Below are 18,725 nucleotides of genomic sequence, written 5' to 3'. Positions count from 1 at the left end.
TCAAGACATTAACAAACCACACCCAAGCTTGTGATCTGTCAAATGGGAATATGATGGCAAAGTTCCCGATTTAGCTTTTAAGTTCCACAGTGTTGTTCAACAACTGTCTCTACTTTCTACTTACCACTGTAAAAGCAGTAGGATCAACGCCAACAGACTTAGTAGTAAACACGGCTCATAAATTCAGAGAAAACAACATCGTGGAGGAGAGAATTTGAAAACAGAAATCATTATTCTTGTTACAGATAAAATACAATCAAAATTAAACTAAATAATTACAGAGACAATATACTCATACATGATCACTTTTACTGCTGTTTTAACATCATACTTTATTGACATTTTAAAAAAATCTATCTATCTATATATATATATATTTAGAGTCAAAGACCTGAGCAAAATGTCCCGTCTAGTACAAATTCAATAAACATTTGCTAAGCTGATGAGCAAACAAAAGAATTTAAACCAATGCCCCAGTAACTGTCAGTATGAGAGAGTTTGGCATTGTATTTTAAAAAGTTATTATTTTGACTTATTGGTACTAAACGCTGTTGTAACATATGAAATGGGGAGCTTATGCCTTCATAACCAGTGCTCTTTGCTTGGATATGACCTTCTGGTTGAGGCCACCTGCAGCCCTCCCACCACTCTGCCTCTCCCAGTCTTTTCTCTGTAATTAATAATGCAACATGTTATGGCAAAAGCTGTAGCTCAGCTGCAGTCCTGACTATTCTTTAAAAGTGGATAGGAACTACAGATTGACTCAATTTTATAATGGTACACACATTTTCATTATTAAATAACAGGCTATGTTACCCTTATATTCCCGCTTTCCCTAAAAATTAAAAATTTACATTAAAACCCTCAAGAGTTCTAAATTTAAAACTGACTTAAAAAAATAGGTGACTCCCGAAATTTATTTCAGCCATCATCATAAAGCAAAGAATGCAGCATGGTTTTTGAAAACAATAGCAACAAAATAACCAGCTTAGATTAAAGGGGCCTCTTACTTGAAGGTACTCTTATCAGCACATCACAGATGGGTGGGTATTATTAGTTAGGGGAGGCAAGCTCCAGTCTGCTTAGATTTAATAATAGATTTAATGTCTCATCTGCAATAGGCTCTCAAAACTATCTGATGTTCATGATGTACTTAGATCTAAGAGCACCTTCGCAAATATTCTTTAAAATGAGTGCACCTATATGAGGTTACAAAACACATTATCCCCAAATTGATTATGAAAAAATTCAAACATACAGTAACTTTTCAAGAACAATACAATGATCACCAGGATACCTACAGTTCTATCAATCATTAGCATTTTAACATATTTGCTATATCTAGCACAGTGGTCCCCGATCTTTTTGGCACCAGGGACCAGTTTCATGGAAGACAATTATTCCATGAACCCAGGGAGGGATGGTTTCAGGATGATTCTCATAAGGAGCCCGCAACCTAGATCCCTTGCATGCACAGTTCACGGTCGGGTTCAAGCTCCTATGAGAATCTAATGGCTCTGCTGATCTGATTGAAGCTGGAGCTCAGGCAGTTAATACAAGCAGTAGGGAGGGGCTGTGAATAAGGCGATGCTTCACTTGCTAGCCTGCCTCTCACCGTCAGGCTGTGTGGCCTGGTTCCTAACAGCTCTGGGGCCTGGGGGTTGGGGACCCCTGATCTAGAACCACTTGAAAGGAGGCACAGAAGACACCTGGCCCGTTAATATTTCAGCATGTGCTGCTTCCTAATTAAAGGGACACTCTTCTCCTCCACCCTAAGACCACTACTGTATTTTAAATATTAAAAATGACTGTAACTAAAAGGTCTTTTTGTGATAATCCACAGTCAATATCCATTTCTTAACCAATGCAAGATTCAAATTCAGAAAAAAAATGTATGACTCATGTCCTTACCTTAAAAGCATATTTGCGATTAATGTGATCCTCTGAGGTAAGCAGAGCTATCTGAAAACTGGGCAACAGTATGCTTCCCAGAATACCCTCTTCTTTCTCATCTGAGAGGTAATTGAACATCTGATTAGAATTTTCAATGTACTCATGAAGCAGAATAAATTTTCTCAAAACTTATTCTGACAAAACCAGAAGACTTTCATGTATAAATTTGTGTGATTTATTCAATTCATGTATTATATTGTAAGGCTTTAAGGGAAAACATTAAATAGTGGAGTATATATATATATACTGCTTTACTCTCAACAAAATTCCCTGTCTTAAGCAAATCAGAACTTGGCCCACACGTCAGAAAAAGGTCAATTAAGACACAAAAATGGCATACCTTTGTTTGGCATATAGACTGCATTCTACAAAGTCCTCTGACATGTGATTCACTGAAACTACATTAGCGTGTAAGTGGTGACGCTGAAAACTTACAAAATGAATCCACCCATGTTTCCCATAGGATTTAAACGGGGAACCATTTTAAAGCCCAGACAGGCATGGCTATCTCATCACAACCTTCAGACTCTGTTCCATGTCTCATCAATGAACCCTTTCTTGACTGCTTTATTTTGAAGTGCTTCCATCCTGATCTGTCCCAGAACCCTCTCTTCTCTTTCTGGAACTCCACCACAATGACCCTCAACATCTGCCCCAATATCTCTGAAACACTGCATGTTTTATTTTTTACTTATCATCTTCTTCTCCCTGACTAGAATGTAAACTCCACGAAGACACTTAGAACAATAGTAGATGCTCAAACATTTTTGAATACATGAATATATATACATAAAAACATCTTTTAAACTATGCTAGAAAAATTATCTGCTTCTTAAACATGGATCCTTGAAGGGTGGTTTTTACCAGTCACTGTGATACACAATAAAGCTAAGAGAATAAATCACAGAACTACAAGGCAAGTACATAAAATATACCTAGGAAAATGTCAAAATATTCTTTCTGGCACAGTATAGATTCACATTATTAACTTACTGCTTGGGGGCAGAGACTTCTATGAAACTTGAAATATATAGTACATTGTTAGAGACGTGTAAGACAAGTTAATAAAAGCTATGCATTAGGCTGGTGAACTCACCAATGAGAAAAATCATAAATTAGAAATAATTCTTTTTATTATGTTTGCCGTGTTTTTTTAATTATTATTATAAACTTAACAAGGGATTTTTATTTTCCCCTCATTTCTAGAATATATGTTGAAACTTCCAAAAGAAAAAAGTCACAGTAGAGGTTCATTTCAGTAACTCTTCTCATAATAGTGGAACAAAATTTTGCTTTTACTCTATTATACTCATTCATTAGTTCTCTAATACAAGAGAGAATGAACAAAAGTGCAGATTTATTCTGAAAGGCAAAAATAACGGGGGGGCGGGGCAGAAAGCAGACAACAATTATAAAGAATGACAATTTAAAAGAATGAGTCACATTCTAATTTTAAATCCGATTTTATGTTTATATAAAACATAATCAGAAACAGCTCATGAAGTCATCTTTATTAAAAAATCATTTTTTATCAAATGATAAATTCTTCTATGTTGCATAACTGGAAAATTGACTTTCCTAAAGTTATTTCAGAATGCAGAGGTAATAAGCATAGGGTGACTTCACCGATTATCACTGACTGTTTCCCAGTCGGATTCTAAGTAGCGGTAAGATCTTGCCAAGCTACCGGATGCTGGGTATCTTAGTGTCATCTGTCACAAAACTGAGGAAAACAGGACTTGCCACAAAGGAACATACTGGGAGGGCTAAATGAGTTAACAGACAGAATGACTGCAATGATGCACTCAGCCCACACTATGAGTTCAGTAACAATTGCCATTATTGTATAAAACTGAAGGCATATAAAATCTCCATCCGTCAAATGACTATCCAAAGAGTCATATGCTAGATTACTTATATGTTCTTGAAAGTGAAAGTGTTAGTCGCCCAGTTGTGTCTGACTTTTTGGAGACCCAAGGACTATAGCGTACCAGACTCCACTGTCCATGGTATTCTCCAGGCAAGGATACTGAAGTTGGTAGCTACTCCCTTCTCCAGGGGATCCTCTCCACCCAGAGACTGAACCCAGGTCTCCTGCATTGCAGGCAGATTTTTTACCATATGAGCCACCAGGAAAGCCCTAAATGTTCTTAATCACAGCCTTTTTTCAGTTCTCTACCTAGGTAACTGTCTTAGTTTCAGTCACCCAGAGGGCCTCGTACTCTGGTCAAGCCAAGGGAAGGTACTTGATGTTTGCAGAAAGAATGAACTCCTTGTCAGGGATTGGGGGTCAGCGAGGCCTTTCCCGGACTGCAGGGAAGCCTAACTCCTCCTTCTGTGCTGTCCTACTTCCCTTCCTCCCCAGCCCCAGGTCCTGATACCAAGACCACTCCCCAGAAAGCCTCTTGCATGCCGATCTGCATCTCAAGGCTTGCTTCCTGAGGAACACAAGCTGAGAATCTCAACACGTTAGTGGATTCAAATGATATTTTTGATCCCCCATTTCTTCTTCTGCTTCAAAGAAGTTTGGGAACAACAACAACATGCATACAATTACAGTGGGTAAATAACTTATAGACTGGAATACTGTTGCTAATTACCATTCCTCACCCAGAATACCTCAATATTATGCTGACTGTTGTCTTGGCTTCTGGGTTTCCCAGGTGTCTCAAAAGAAAAGAATCCGCCTGCCAATGCAGGAGACACAGGTTCAGTTCCTGGACAGGGAAGATCCCCTGGAGAAGGAAATGGCAACCCACTCCAGTGTTCTTGCCTGGGAAATCCCATGGACGGAGGAGCCTGGCAGGCTAAGGTCCATGGGGTCACAAAGAGTCGGACAAGACTTAGCAACTAATCAACTCTTGGTTTGTAGTTCAAGTGCTGGGATGATTTTTCTAAAATGTACAGTTGATCTTGATACTAGTTTCATGTTCAATACAGGAGTTTACATTTACTAGAATGACAAACAAATGCCTTTCACACCTTGATCTACTTTTTAGCCTTTCCTCTTGCTAGGTCTTCGGGTATAATCTTTATTTCTTAAGCTCTATGGGTTATTTTACAAATATGCCATGCTCACTCATGCTGTGTATGTACTATGCAAGTCATTTGTCTCTAGATCAACCTTCTTTCCTGACCCCTTCCTTGTACAGGCCTGGTCAACAGCCTTCAACACAACTGAATACTACAACATTCTTTCTCAGACTCCTTTAGCTAATCTGTGAGCTCCAGAAGGAGAGGAGTCTATATTGTTGACTTCTGCATCTTACCACCTATTAAGATGTCTGGTGCATCAAAAGAGCTCACTGCTGGCTACCACCCTAGTCTGAACCCATCATTTCTACACAAAGTCTCCTAACTCTGTTTCCTTCCTTCTACTTTATAACCTGTTTCCTAACAGCAACTTGGGGCTTCCCTGATAGCTCAGTTGGTAAGGAATCTGCCTGCAATGCAGGAGACTCTGGTTCAATTCCTGGGTCGGGAAGATCCCCTGGAGAAGGGATAAACTACCCACTCCAGTATTCTTAGGCTTCTTTTGTGGCTCAGCTGGTAAAGAATCTGCCTGAAATGAGGGAGACCTGGGTTTGATCCCTGGGTTGAGAAAACCCCCTTGAGAAGGGAAAAGGCTATCCACTCTATTATTCTGGCCTGGAAAATTCCATGGACTGTATAGTCCATGGGATTGCAAAGAGTCAACTTTGAGACACAACTAAGAGACTTTCATTTTCACTTCAACAGCAGCTTGAGTGAGCTTTTCGAAAATGTAAATTAAAGCACATCACTCTTGTGATTAAAAATGTACGGTCGCTTCCTTGTGGCATTTTGGGCAGAATCTAAACTCCAGTAGCATCCTACATAGGTGCGATCTCCACTTCTCCCGTCCATCTCTTTCCCTACGGCTAACCCTAGGGCTTGGGTCACTGGTTTCTTCCTGCCCCTTCAACATGCCCAACACTTTTCTACCACAAGGCCTTTGCACTATTATCCCTCCTGTCTGGCATACTCTGCTTCACTCTGGTTCCTTCTTGTCATTGGGATCTTGCTACCTAAACCGTCTGCTCAGAGTCCTGATCCAAACAGGCTCCTGCCCCGTGACCTTCTTTTGTATCATGACCTTATTCTCCTAAAAGCACTTACCATGGTCATGTTTATTTATCTGAGTGGATCCACTGTCTCCCTGACCTCTCAAAATTGCAAGCTTTATGGAAGCTTTCTTTCACTGCTATTTTAATAATACCTGGAATGAACTAGGTCTTGCTCAATAAATATCTGCTGAGTGAATTATATCCTGTGTTAAGTTTCATCAATAGATTGACTACAGAACAGAGCAATTTCCGTGCTTTATCACAGTTTTGCAAAGAACAGTGAGAACCTGGGCTTCCATCTGGTATTGGATGCTATTCTATTGTTAACAAAAAAAGCAGCAAAGCTCTTATTCTCTCACTGTATTATTTCCCATATCTGTTAAAAATTTCTGACAGCACACTCTCAATGTTAGAATATTAGATGCTTGGAGAGATACAGAAGAAATGAATGGGGCTGCTGTACTCAATGCACAAGAGAAGACGAGATTAGGAATTCTCTAGTGGTGTAATGCTTAGGACTCTGTGCTTTCACTGCTGTGGACCCAGGGTTCGATCCCTAGTCAGGGAACTAAGACCCTACAAGCCCCATGGTGTGGCCAAGAAAAAAAAGAGAACATAAGATTTGGGTGGGGCAAAAACTTGTGGTTAGGCCAAGTGCCTGGGTGCAAATCCTGGCTCTTGAGACTTGCCAGGGGAGACCTCAGGTCAGCTACTGGACCTGGCTGCCCTTAGTTTCCTCCTGTGTGACTGTGTAGAATAAGACTTGCCACCTTATCAGGTGGCTGTGTTGGGAAGATCCCCTATGGAAGGGAACGGCTACGCACTCCAGTAATCTTGCCTGAAGAATTCCACGGACAGAGGAGCCTTGTGGGCTACTGTCCATGGGGTGGCAAAGAGTCATACACGACTGAGTGACCAACGCTTTCACTTTTCACGTTCAGCTGGCTGTGAGGAAGAGATGCAGTAGATCATAATGTGATGAGCTTAGCAAACGGTAAACACTCTACTGCAAGTTATTATGATCTTTTCACTAAAATCTGAGTTGTCACTTAAAATCTAACATTTCCTGTTGATAAAGTAGCGAAAGTGTAGTATCATATGCCTCTTTCCAACCATCTGAAGAACAGAGGTGAGTTAAGTGATATTTCTTTCCTTTCTATATTTTCTTCTTTTTCATATTTCTCCTGTCTGGGGAAATTGTACTATAATTAATAGATGTATTGAGTGCAAAACACATATGTTTAAAAATAATATGCAATCTCATATTCAACATGACTTTGGAATTCACCTTTACTTTTTTCAAATTACATTATTTTATTTTAGTAAAAGTGATGAGTAGCAAGCACATTTCCAAAAGCAATAACATCAAATGGCAAGGAATTTAGTGTTCTTTCTCTTGCAAATTAACATTAAGAAATTTTTTATATGAGAAGCAGCAAACACTTTCTTGTTCCTAAAGTCCTAAATTTAGTCCATAAAACATACTGAAAAAAAGAAAGAAAAGTACAAATTATAAGCTTAGGAATAAAATATGAGTTACAAACACTGACTTTCTGAAAGACTGGGAAAACCTTTAAAGAAAATTTTAAGTCTTGCACTTAACTAAAGATAATACCACAATTGCAGCCCAACCAATATCTCTATGCCAAACATGAAATTTTATAGGTTTGGTTAATTCTGACTCAGCAGTATTTCTCAATCTTGGTATTCAGTGGGGGAAAAAAAAAGATGGATACAATTCTAGTAATTTCAAATTTTGAAGGTCAATTTGCATATGCTGCTTTGATAGGTGACCACAGAATTCTGCCCCACCTTTTTTTGGGGGGACAATCACAAAGTAAATTTTAAAACTGCTAATAGGCTCTAAAATCCTACTGTATTTTGTGGTATATAAATTGGTAACTATATACTGACTGATTCCAACCAGATTCTAAAGTATGGAAGAAGGGCTGGCTGTCCAGATTCATGATTTTATATTGTAGCTGAAGCAGATTTCTAGGGGAGCACGGCATCCCTTTGCACTGCTTTGCACCAACTTTGGGGAAACTAACAGATAAACATGGCACGTGAACAGAGACTTCTCTGGACTCTGACTTTGCATTAATAAACAACTTACTAAAGCCTACAAAAACATTAAAACAAATGAGACAGAGATATAAATGAAGACTGCTTTTAATAATACCTTTACTTCTTCTCCATCAACATTAATAGCCTAATTTGTAGGCTATTAATCCCTTTTGCAACTTTCTCATTTTAAGGGAGTTGCCATTGTTTAAAAGAAAAGTGTGTGTGTGAGAGAGACAGAGACAGAGAGACAGAGAGGGGGTACTGGAAGGGATCATAATAAATAAATGGTTTGCTATTTTTCTTATTTGCTAATACATCATAGTAGTCTCTAGTGCTCTAAAATCATTTGCTGGGGAGAATGGCGTGTCTAGTGGACCAATGGCTAGATGTGACAAAACTGACATATAAAAAGAATCCCATCAAATTAATGTTTTCTTATCTATTAGGCATTGCATTCAAGGATAACATTATAGAGTGAATACTCACATGCTCTTCATATAAAACAAATCAGGTTAGCAGAAACAGATTACAAAAACCAGACTAAAACTAAGACCATTCAGTTTGAAGCACTACACTGCCTTCTTCCCCACCTTATTTACTTCAAATTACATACGTCAATTGGAGAAAGGAATGACAACCCACTCCAGTATTCTTGCCTGGAGAATCCCAAGGACAGAGAAGTATGGTGGGCTACGTCCATGTGGTCACAAAGAGTTGGACACGACTGAGTGACTAACACACACATACCACACATATCAAGAGTTTCTTGATATCAATTTGTTGATAATAAAATAGTAAAAAGATTTCTAATTTTTTTCTTTGAAAGAGTATCTGATGCTTCACATACATTCTACAGTTTCTGGTAGTAAACTCACCTCTATAATAAAAGAGGCAAAGATCAGAAAGCACGAACCAGCGTTTCTTCCATAGCTTCATGCCAGTGCTGTCCTGCATGAAATAAGTGTGATAAAGGATTATTTCTTTTTCATTTCAGAAAGTGAAAACTCATTTCTGGTGCATTTGTTTAAAATAAGTTCTTAAAACAAGGTGTGTTTGATATATGCTGCACAGAAATCTAACTAAAACCCTAATCAAAATGTTAAGGTAGTTTTCCAGGGATTTGTATCATTGTAACATATTTATAAGTACACTGGTCTTTGACGAATAATACTGCCATATAAAAAGGAATTCTGTTGAAGCAGTTTGATTTGGTTTCGTATTTGCAAGCAATTTGAACACGTCTGCTAGCATGAGAATAATGTAACTGTGCAGTAGTGTGTGCACTCTGGTAAGTCAGATTTAATAAATATGTTCACCTTCAACATGAAGAAAAGTGTGTGATTTGAAATTATTCCAAAAGAAATGTGATTTAAAATGATTGTGAGTAAAGGAAACTTAGCATACAAACACATTTAATAAACGTTTTTTTCTTCTTACATATCCAATCTGGGTTTTGCTTATCCTGCAGAAGAGAGTACCCACTTGGCAGCTTTTTCTAAGTAATTGAGGTAATAAAAATACCAAGTTCAAACAAAACTACAATTTAAATAAAAATTACCTTCCCACATGCAATAAAGCAAAACCACAGGAGAAAATGAAACACAGACATAAACAGGTAAAAAAGACGCCAGTTTGTATGTGTGTTGATTAATATTTCTTATTTCTAGTTGTGACCATCACTTAAGGATGCCTTCAGAACTGAAGAAATTATATGGGTAAAAATCTCTTAAGTAAGAGATTTCGTCCCTAAAATTTACAGGTACACTAAGGAAAGCACCCGCCTTAAAATATGTATTTTCAATTTTGTAATTAACTCTTTCTTTAGTATAGGTAATTTCAAAATTTAGATTTTTAAGCAGTTCTACAAATATTCTCTGTAAGCTACATACCTATTACAGAATAAATACTCAGGAGTAGAGAAACTTGGTAGAGTTTGGCAATACTAAATTAACCAAGGGATCAAGAACTAAGAACAGCAATCATTTTAAGTAAGGAGTCCCATATCCTCTACAAAGCTCAATATCACATTTAGCTATTTGAACAGAATTTGGACTCATTAGAAAGTCTAGTTAAAAATCTTTTAGCTTGGATAAGTTTAAACGTCAGATGGTTAAAATACAGTTAAGTGATCTTTAAATAAAAATTAAAAGTTCGTATCCAAGTTACACAGTCAATCAATGCAGTCAGAAATTGGCAAAATTAATTTGCTTGAATGGGGATTCTCTGAATTAAGTGGATCTACTTCCAATACATTAGATTAGTTGCCATCCAATTGTCAGGTGGAACAATGTCTAATGAATGTTTCATAATGAACTCATAGTGAATTTTAATGAATATAATTATTAGGTCATCTGAAAGCAATTAGCATTATTTGACAGAGTAAATTAGCACTATTAATGAACTAATATTTAACTAACATCATCTGCATACATGTAGAACCAGAAAGACAGAACAAAGGAGTGCTGAGTGCTGTTATCTCAGTTATCTGGAGGTCGTTTATTTGAAATCCAGATGCAAACCAGAAAGTGAAAAAGAAACCAACAGCCTCTCAGCAATCAAAACAAATGCCACCAAGTCCAATGTACACACATCCTTATCAATTACAAAACTAACAAGGTTCCAAAAAAGCTTAGTTACCAGGTTTTCCAGATAATGGAAAAATGTAAACCCCTACTTATGAGGGTATAAGAGTGACCTATGCCTGGGCAAACAGATAAACAAGAAAAGAAAAAGAAAAAAAAGCAGACACTTGAAAGAGTAGTTTTGAGGGCATGGAAGCAAAACTGCAAAACTCAGAAAAATCTCAAATTATCATCAAATTTCTCTATAAATCAAAGCAGACAAGTACATAATTGTACCTTTTTATAATAGAAAAATGAACAACTCTATTTTTTTCCACTGAAAAAATTTTTCTGCCTAGAAGATCTTAGCGTGTTATTCCTAACATTTTCATACAACATACATTTAATTTCAAATTTAGGAATACCTCTCTCTCTCTCACACACACACAACACCTCTGTTCCAGGTAACACCCATTACACTTCTTTTTTCACTGTCCCCCTAACACTCTTCATGGTGATAAAAAGGGAAGAACCTGGATGATTAGCTCTACAGTTTCTTCTCCACTGTATACAACTGTCTTAGGACCTTCAGCTGAAAAGGTTTATTTATATTCTCTTCTTTTTTCACAGCAAACAGGGGAAAAAAAAAAATACCTGTTTATAAAGCCAGCCTCGTCTGACCACAGGTGCATTAGGATTCCTTTTAATTGAATTTGATCTCTTCCCAAAATTATGAACTTTTTTTGAGGCCCGTGAAGTCTAAAAAGAAAAAAAGCCCAACAGGAAATATGGTATTAATGCCTAGATATTGAGTTTACTTTTTATCTTCATAATTTTAACCTTTTAAAATCTCTTCTCCAGATTTCTTTGAAACTTCCAAGATTTAATCTTTTCAGATGAATTGTTGCAATTCTGCTTTTGTGTCTTAGTTGTTTCAAGTATAAGAATTCTGCACAAAGGCTTTTCCTCTTCAAGGCTATTACAAAAGGATCACATATTCCTCTCCTTTAAAATTTTCAGGAACAATTTTTAAAAAGGCACAGTGTATGGCAGTATTTTGCCCTATGCGCTAAATAAAATGAAACTTGAGTAAAAATTATATTAACACATTTTAAAGAATAAACCAAATGACAGAACTTTTTGACTTATATCTGCAGTTAACAGTGTTGTCCCAATTAAAGAAAGTCAACAGTGTCAAGTTACAAGAGCAAATCTCACAGATAAAATATAAACAAACATATCACGTCAAGTCAAAACAAGACTGGGAGGAACTGCTTAATGTCATGTAGTGTTTTCTTCTTTACGGACAATTCTGAACTTGAATGATGCCAGCCAGATGGTGTTTACCATATTCTTAAAAGTACACATAATCTTTTAAAATATTGCTATGTTTAACCCAAACAATTTATCTTGGTCAGAATGATAGCAGTAACCAACAAACCTAAAGACAGAAGAAGCTGAATTTCAATTTCTCTGTGAAGGTAAGTTGGAGAAGGAAATGGCAACCCACTCCAGTGTTGCCTGGAGAATCCCAGGGACAGAGGAGCCTGGTGGGCTGCCGTCTGTGGGGTCGCACAGAGTCAGACACGACTGAAGCGACTCATCAGAAGCAGCAACAAGGAAGGTAAGTAGTATCAATTTATTTCTTATTTTTCAACTTACTAGAATCTTTGGAAAGCTAGCACATTTCATTAAAACCTCCTTTTGTAAAACTTATATCAGTACATAATAGAATTTTAAGGTCCAATATCAATCATGGCATTTTTTTTCTGGATAAATTTTAATTTCCTCTTGAACAAATAATGCATAAAAACACAGTATAAACCTCAAATGGTACAAAAAGATGTAGAAGGACCAGTCTATTTCTCACCTCTAGACTCCAGCATCCAAACAACCCAAACACTCTAGGCAACTAATGTCACTGTGTATATATGTGTGTCTATCCATGTAGATAACTCTTTTCATAGTTAGAGAGTATCTTTCTTTCCCCCTCAAATAACTGCCTATATAACACCTACTCCTCAGTATTCTTCTTTAAGTGTCATATAAGTTATCAATATTAGGCACACATGATAGTTTTCTGTGGTTGAATTTCTCATTCTCTCTTTTGACTTCTGGGATTTGTCATATTTAGACAGCACACCTGCATTCTGAGTTTGCTGTTGTTTTCATTTTTTTTTTAACTTCCATTGTTTTCTGTACTGCTTTTATAGTTTTGTTTTTTTACCATTTTAAACACCTGGTCCGTCTGGAAAATTCTGGGTGTAAAGTGTGAGGCACAGATTCAACTTTCTTTCTAGACAATGACTTAGTAGCTCTCAACCCACCAGTCATTTTTCTAGATTTTAATTAAAATGCACTATGATGCTCAGTTATCCTTTATGTCATCTATGAAATGGAAATAATTTACATTATTTGAAAACTTATACTTACTTGTAATATTCTACAATATTTCATTAAAGGAACCTTAACAAGTATTCTTTACAGTAACCATAATTTACTATTACAACTGTTTTACTATTATAAAATACATAATTATTTTCTAAATAAATGAAGACAATTCTTTTATCATCCTTTGATTCTCTTGCTATCCTTAATTTAGGCACCAAGTAGTAACTTTAAGGCAACTATTTATTCAGATTTAGCAGATTTTCTAAGAGTTTGAAGACATTTTTATATTAAAATTCTACATCAAAACATTAACATTATGGTACAAGAAGAAATAACTATGAATTATTATAGCCACATAAGTCTGAGATCATAGATTAAACAGTATTTTTGTTTCTGATTACAAAGAAAAACCATCTACTTCTGTATGCATATGGCTATGACACTTTTCACATAATGGATTCTAAACAATTCAGTCATCAAGCAACTGGCATGGGGTTTTGAAACCTTTAAGCAGTAATGGATTCTACATTAACAAAATAGTATAATATAATATTATAGAATAAAATAGAATAAATATATACCATTCTAGGCATACTTAATAATGGGATTTCTAGGTCATTGAATTGTCACCTTTAAAACTTAAGTTGATTCAATAAACTGCCACTGTCTCACACAAACATCCATTATATTTGTAAAACAATTCAAAATCAGAACTCTATAGTATTTTAAAAATGTAAGTCATTAAATTATTAAAATATAATCTTATTTCTTTATATTCCAAGGCATTGCTTCTTATGCCAATTACCTCAAATGTAATTAGATTCATGTAACAGCAAAAATGAAATATTATTCTATAATTCTAAGTTCATTAAGAGTAATAATAATGGATACTACCAATTATGCCAGTTATCAATAATTAAGAGTAAGCAAAATAACTTACCCTCCCTACAGGGCTCATTGGATGCACCGCATAGTCTGCAGTCATGTTATAGTTAGAAGCTTCATTTATCATACTTACAGGTCGTTCCTTTTTTTCTTCAGATGTCATGGTTGCAACAGTCCTGAAAATATAACATGTCAAGAGCGCTAGAACGTGCTGTTTCTGTAAACCACTTTATAATAACGTTTTCCTGGAGCTAACAATGCTGGTGCCTGACTTTTCCAAACAGGTAGGTATTAGTTAGAGCTTAATAAGCTCTATAGTTGCAGCTTAATATTTATAACTACTTGAAATATAACTAAGCACAACTTAAGTTAATATCATGTTTATTTTAATAAGCCTTCTTACAGATATGCTACTCGGTCATCTAACTGGAATGTTAAAATTTTAATTACAAGAAGACCATAACAATGATAGGGAATTCCACTTTCACTGCCAAGGGCGCGGGTTTGATCCTTGGTTGAAGAACCGAGATCCCATAAGACAGGCAGTGAAGCAGCCCTCTCCCAACCCCCTAAAAGAAAATAATAACTATAGTAGCAACAACTAATTTTTGAGAACAGATTGATAAACTATTTTCAAATAAATTTCATTTGATGCTTATAAAAGTCCTGAGAAATGGTAATTCCCAGTATCTCTATTTAAGGATGAGAAACCTAAGCTCAAATGAGTTTAATAATTTGACCAAGTTTAGTTCCCCCGATCTTGCATCCAGGGATCTTGAGTTTATTCTCTGTATTTGAGCTATTGTAAACATAGCTTCTGAAATTACATTCCTCATGAAAAAGATTTTAAGCCATGTTTCTACAGCACACATGGTAAACAGCTGGTTTACCATGTATTCTGTTACTACACTGGCCTGCAAGTGCCCAGATAAAAAGCTGTTCAATTGCACTGTATTAAACACAGATAACGGTAATTGGAATGCTGACCCCATTCTGAACAGAGGCATTCCATGAAACGCTTTACTTACTGTTCATTTACTACAAAAATACAATTGTCCTGGGACGGCTGTCCTGTGACTGGATGTTTACAGGTCACTTTCCTTTCATTATGGCTGGAAGAAAAGAGAGTAAGAGAAAATGTATGTACTATTACCACAAACTTTACAAAATACCAGGTAGCGAAACAGCCAATTTCTTTATTGCAATAATAAAGTTACTGAGTAACGGCAATGCAATTCAAAGCCCCAGGCATTGACACTCTTACATAACTCTTTCTACTGTCTATTGTATGTATATGTGTGTGTGAATGCTAACTTAGTTTTACAATACAGCTAGACTCACCAGTTCCCAACCCACCCCCATCCACAGTAGGACCTCAATTTGTTCTTCTATTTTCATAAACAAAAGTAAGTTGATCTGGCTCCACAATCATTGCATTTTACATGATAGGTGGGCCATGAATAGAAAATAAGTTATGAGTATCCACCTACATCCATTATTTTGTATCCCAGTCTAGGCAGATTATAGAGACCCACTGTCAAATTCAAACATGGAAAAATCAATCTAATAGCACTACAAGATGGGCACCAGCATATTAAAACAAAGGCTGTAGCACTGGAAGAGCAATAATTTATGGGATTGTCGTTTCACAAAGAAATCTTGACATAAATAATGTAAAGGGACTGATTTTTATATCTGAAGAAAGTATGCTATAGAAAAATGTAACAGGAGAAATGGAAGGAGTAAATAAAATTTTTAAATGGATATACAATCAACACAAACAAAGAAAAATCTACCTTTTATGCTTGCTGGAAAAAAAAAAACTGCTTTGATTTAAGAGTGGCTATTTTTTGAAGAATAAGACCTTTGCCTAAGAAATACTATTCTTCCTAGGTCAAGTGACAAGATTATGCCTACTACTGTCTTCTAGATATGAGAGGAGAAAAATGCCAATCTATTTATCTAAGTCCAAAATAACAGATGCCCAAAATAACATGCAACATGCAATGATACCTAAAAAATATACATCATTTGTAAGCAAGTATTTTTTTCCCCCACTGAGTAACACATCACAAAGAAATCTGTAAGGAAGATCAATCACTGACGTGCTAGACCTTAGAAAACAATTACAGAGAAAACAGTCAAGATATTGTACTGAATACTGCTTTGTTAATTTTAAAAGATTATTCCACACGATCTGTATTATAGGACATTTATAATCATAAGCCACAAACTTCCTGGCAAACGTTAGGTACATAAGTCTTTTTCCAAACCAAAACTTTCACCAATATTATTTTTATTGGTTACTCAAGTATTAGAAACTTTACCCAGTAAATAAAACTAAAACCATCTAAAACAGTACATAGTTTTTTTTTTAAAGCATTATATATTGACTATCATGATAATAGAATGATGGATGGAATATAATGTGTTTTTATGATTCCCCTAGTTTATAGGAGCTTATTACACCAGTAGGTGTTTACAGCCTTTTGTGGTGTTTTTTTTTCTTTTTAAACAAAACACATTTAATAGGTGATAAAGAGGCGGTGGGTTTAGATATTTATTTGTGGTGATACTTTCACTACATAAAAAGCATGCAAATGACTTTCTTACCTGTTGATTTAAGAAACTGCAACAATGGAAACCTAAAGTCTCATAATGGGACATCGGTTTATGTAGTAAGCAATAAACTGATGACAGAATAATTAAGAACAAACAGCCTCTGGAGATAAAGTGGAAAATGCTGAAGTACCTAAATGTGATGAATACTACGAATATGTCAAGGTACATAAACTCTTATGTTTTACTAGAATAAAACATTGTGAGGAAGGGAGTAAACCTATGATAGAGATTAGACACCTTAATAATGAAAAAAGGAGGACAGCATCTTTTTTTAAGTCTCTCCTTGGGAAGGGGCACTAAAAAGCTAGACTTGGTTCAGTGGAAGGTAGGAGAGAAATATACAAATTCTTTTTCTAAAAACCAATATTACAAAAATAAAACAAGTATTTCCTATCGTATTGCATTATTTTCCAGTACTATGTCATCTTGTCTAGAGGGAATAAAGCAGATTCTAACCCTAATATTCCAGAAACTGTAAATTATAACCACAGAGCCCTACAATGGTTACTGGACTAAGAGGTTATTACTCTGACCTCCAGACAATAGATTTGAGTATCCATTAGACAAGGACATGGGCTTCCTTGGTGACTCAGACCGTAAAGAACATGCCTGCAATCTGGGAGACCTGGGTTTAAATACCTGGCTGGGGAAGATCCTCTGGAGAAGGGACTGGCAACCCAGTCCCTTCAAAACTCCAGTATTCTTGAGTGCAAAAGAGTCAGACACGACTGAGTAACACACACAGACAAGGACACAGGGCAAAGGAGACACTAAAATAAAGACCAATCATAAAGGAGCATAAACACTCTCTTCTCCGAAAGTGGATGCTATTTCAATTAAACTGAATACAGTTATACTGTCCAAGTACTTTCAGGAGCACAGTTTCTTTAAGTAAAACTCAATAAATAAATGAAAATCTTAGCATTCTATCTTAGTTAAAAGTGCATGCATGCAAGCTCAGTCGTGTTTGATTCTGTGACCTCATGGACTGTAGCCTGCCTGGTTCCTTGGTCCATGGGATTTCCCAGGCAAGAATACTGAGTGGGCTGCCATTTCCTTCTCCAGGGGATCTTCCCAACCCAGGGATCAAACCCATGTCTCCTACATTGGCAGGCGGATTCTTTATCACTGAGCCACCTGGGAAGCCCCTTAGTTAAAAGATCACTGACTAAAATCAATCACGAAAATGAATATATCTATGTTCTTCTTTTACTTTTTCAAAGTATCCACTGTGTTTTATTTAACGTTATATTAAGTTGACTTAAAAAATCATTTATTTACAAGGGCACTCTAATTTGCAAGCCTTTGCTATTCTTTAACAAAAGAAAGAATCTTTCCTACTACTTAGGCCTAACTGTAACATAAACAAAGAAGTCCTCTCAAATGTTTATTTGTTCTGACTTAATTATAGTCTCTCAAGATTACTAGGTTTCTATAAAATTAAAATTCATAAGATTGAGATTTTATAGGCAATTAGTTTAGTTATAAAATGTCATCTCCCATAAAACAACATACTTATCAAATTAAAATCAGAGTAATGTTTTCTAATGATTTTGTTAAAATATCAATTAAAATAATTGAGAGTATGAAAAACCAAAATATCAACCAAACAAAATTCCAGTCTTAACTGTTTACATGTGGTAATTTTCCACAACCTGGTAGGATTGTCAATTCTTACTGCTCTTGTTTGTGCAAATGTATTCTTATATACTTAAAATTTTATTTTTATATTTCAAAAACTAATTTCTAAATCATCCACAGAAACTAAAAATCAGTTAAAAATATACTGAGCCAACAAATGAAAGCAATGTAAACATAACCCAAATGAATCTTTAAAAAAAATAAGCAAAAAGCCATCACTGTTAATGTGTAGAATTCTTTTGGTGCGTAATATACAAGTTCTTTAATACACATAGCAACTGGGCACCCTGGGAGGTGGCTGCCCATGTATCAAGTCATGACCATCATCCTTGGCACAAAGGAAGAGGGACTGCTCAGGACCACAAGAGGGCAGGGAAGACAAAATTCCAGCCTTTCTTCAGTTCTACAGGTCTGTCTGTAGTGTTATTTAAGAAGTATATCTTTTCATCCTACAATCACCATCCTTTTCGTAGTCCAAGTTTTTTTTCCCCCCTCCTCCTTTGAAGGTTCTCAAAATCCA

The 18,725-nt window shown here is 36.0% G+C and overlaps 1 protein-coding gene across 24 annotated transcripts in view; it reads right to left on the bottom strand.

Moving 5' to 3' along the window:
- Positions 1-18,725, bottom strand: part of PLEKHA5 (pleckstrin homology domain containing A5) — a 251,395-nt gene that overhangs the window by 89,072 nt on the left and 143,598 nt on the right. For all 24 annotated transcript variants that reach the window (XM_070453704.1, XM_070453693.1, XM_070453690.1 and 21 more), the window contains 5 exons: positions 14,971-15,054; positions 13,998-14,118; positions 11,321-11,425; positions 8,981-9,053; positions 1,912-2,012 (listed from right to left, as the gene is read on the bottom strand). In XM_070453704.1, the coding sequence (XP_070309805.1) occupies positions 1,912-2,012; positions 8,981-9,053; positions 11,321-11,425; positions 13,998-14,118; positions 14,971-15,054 (484 nt within the window). The remainder of the gene's footprint in view (positions 1-1,911; positions 2,013-8,980; positions 9,054-11,320; positions 11,426-13,997; positions 14,119-14,970; positions 15,055-18,725) is intronic.

This window comes from Odocoileus virginianus, chromosome 23, assembly GCF_023699985.2.
Source record: "Odocoileus virginianus isolate 20LAN1187 ecotype Illinois chromosome 23, Ovbor_1.2, whole genome shotgun sequence".
Lineage (NCBI taxonomy): Eukaryota > Metazoa > Chordata > Mammalia > Artiodactyla > Cervidae > Odocoileus > Odocoileus virginianus.
This window is presented reverse-complemented; position numbering and strand designations above follow the sequence as displayed.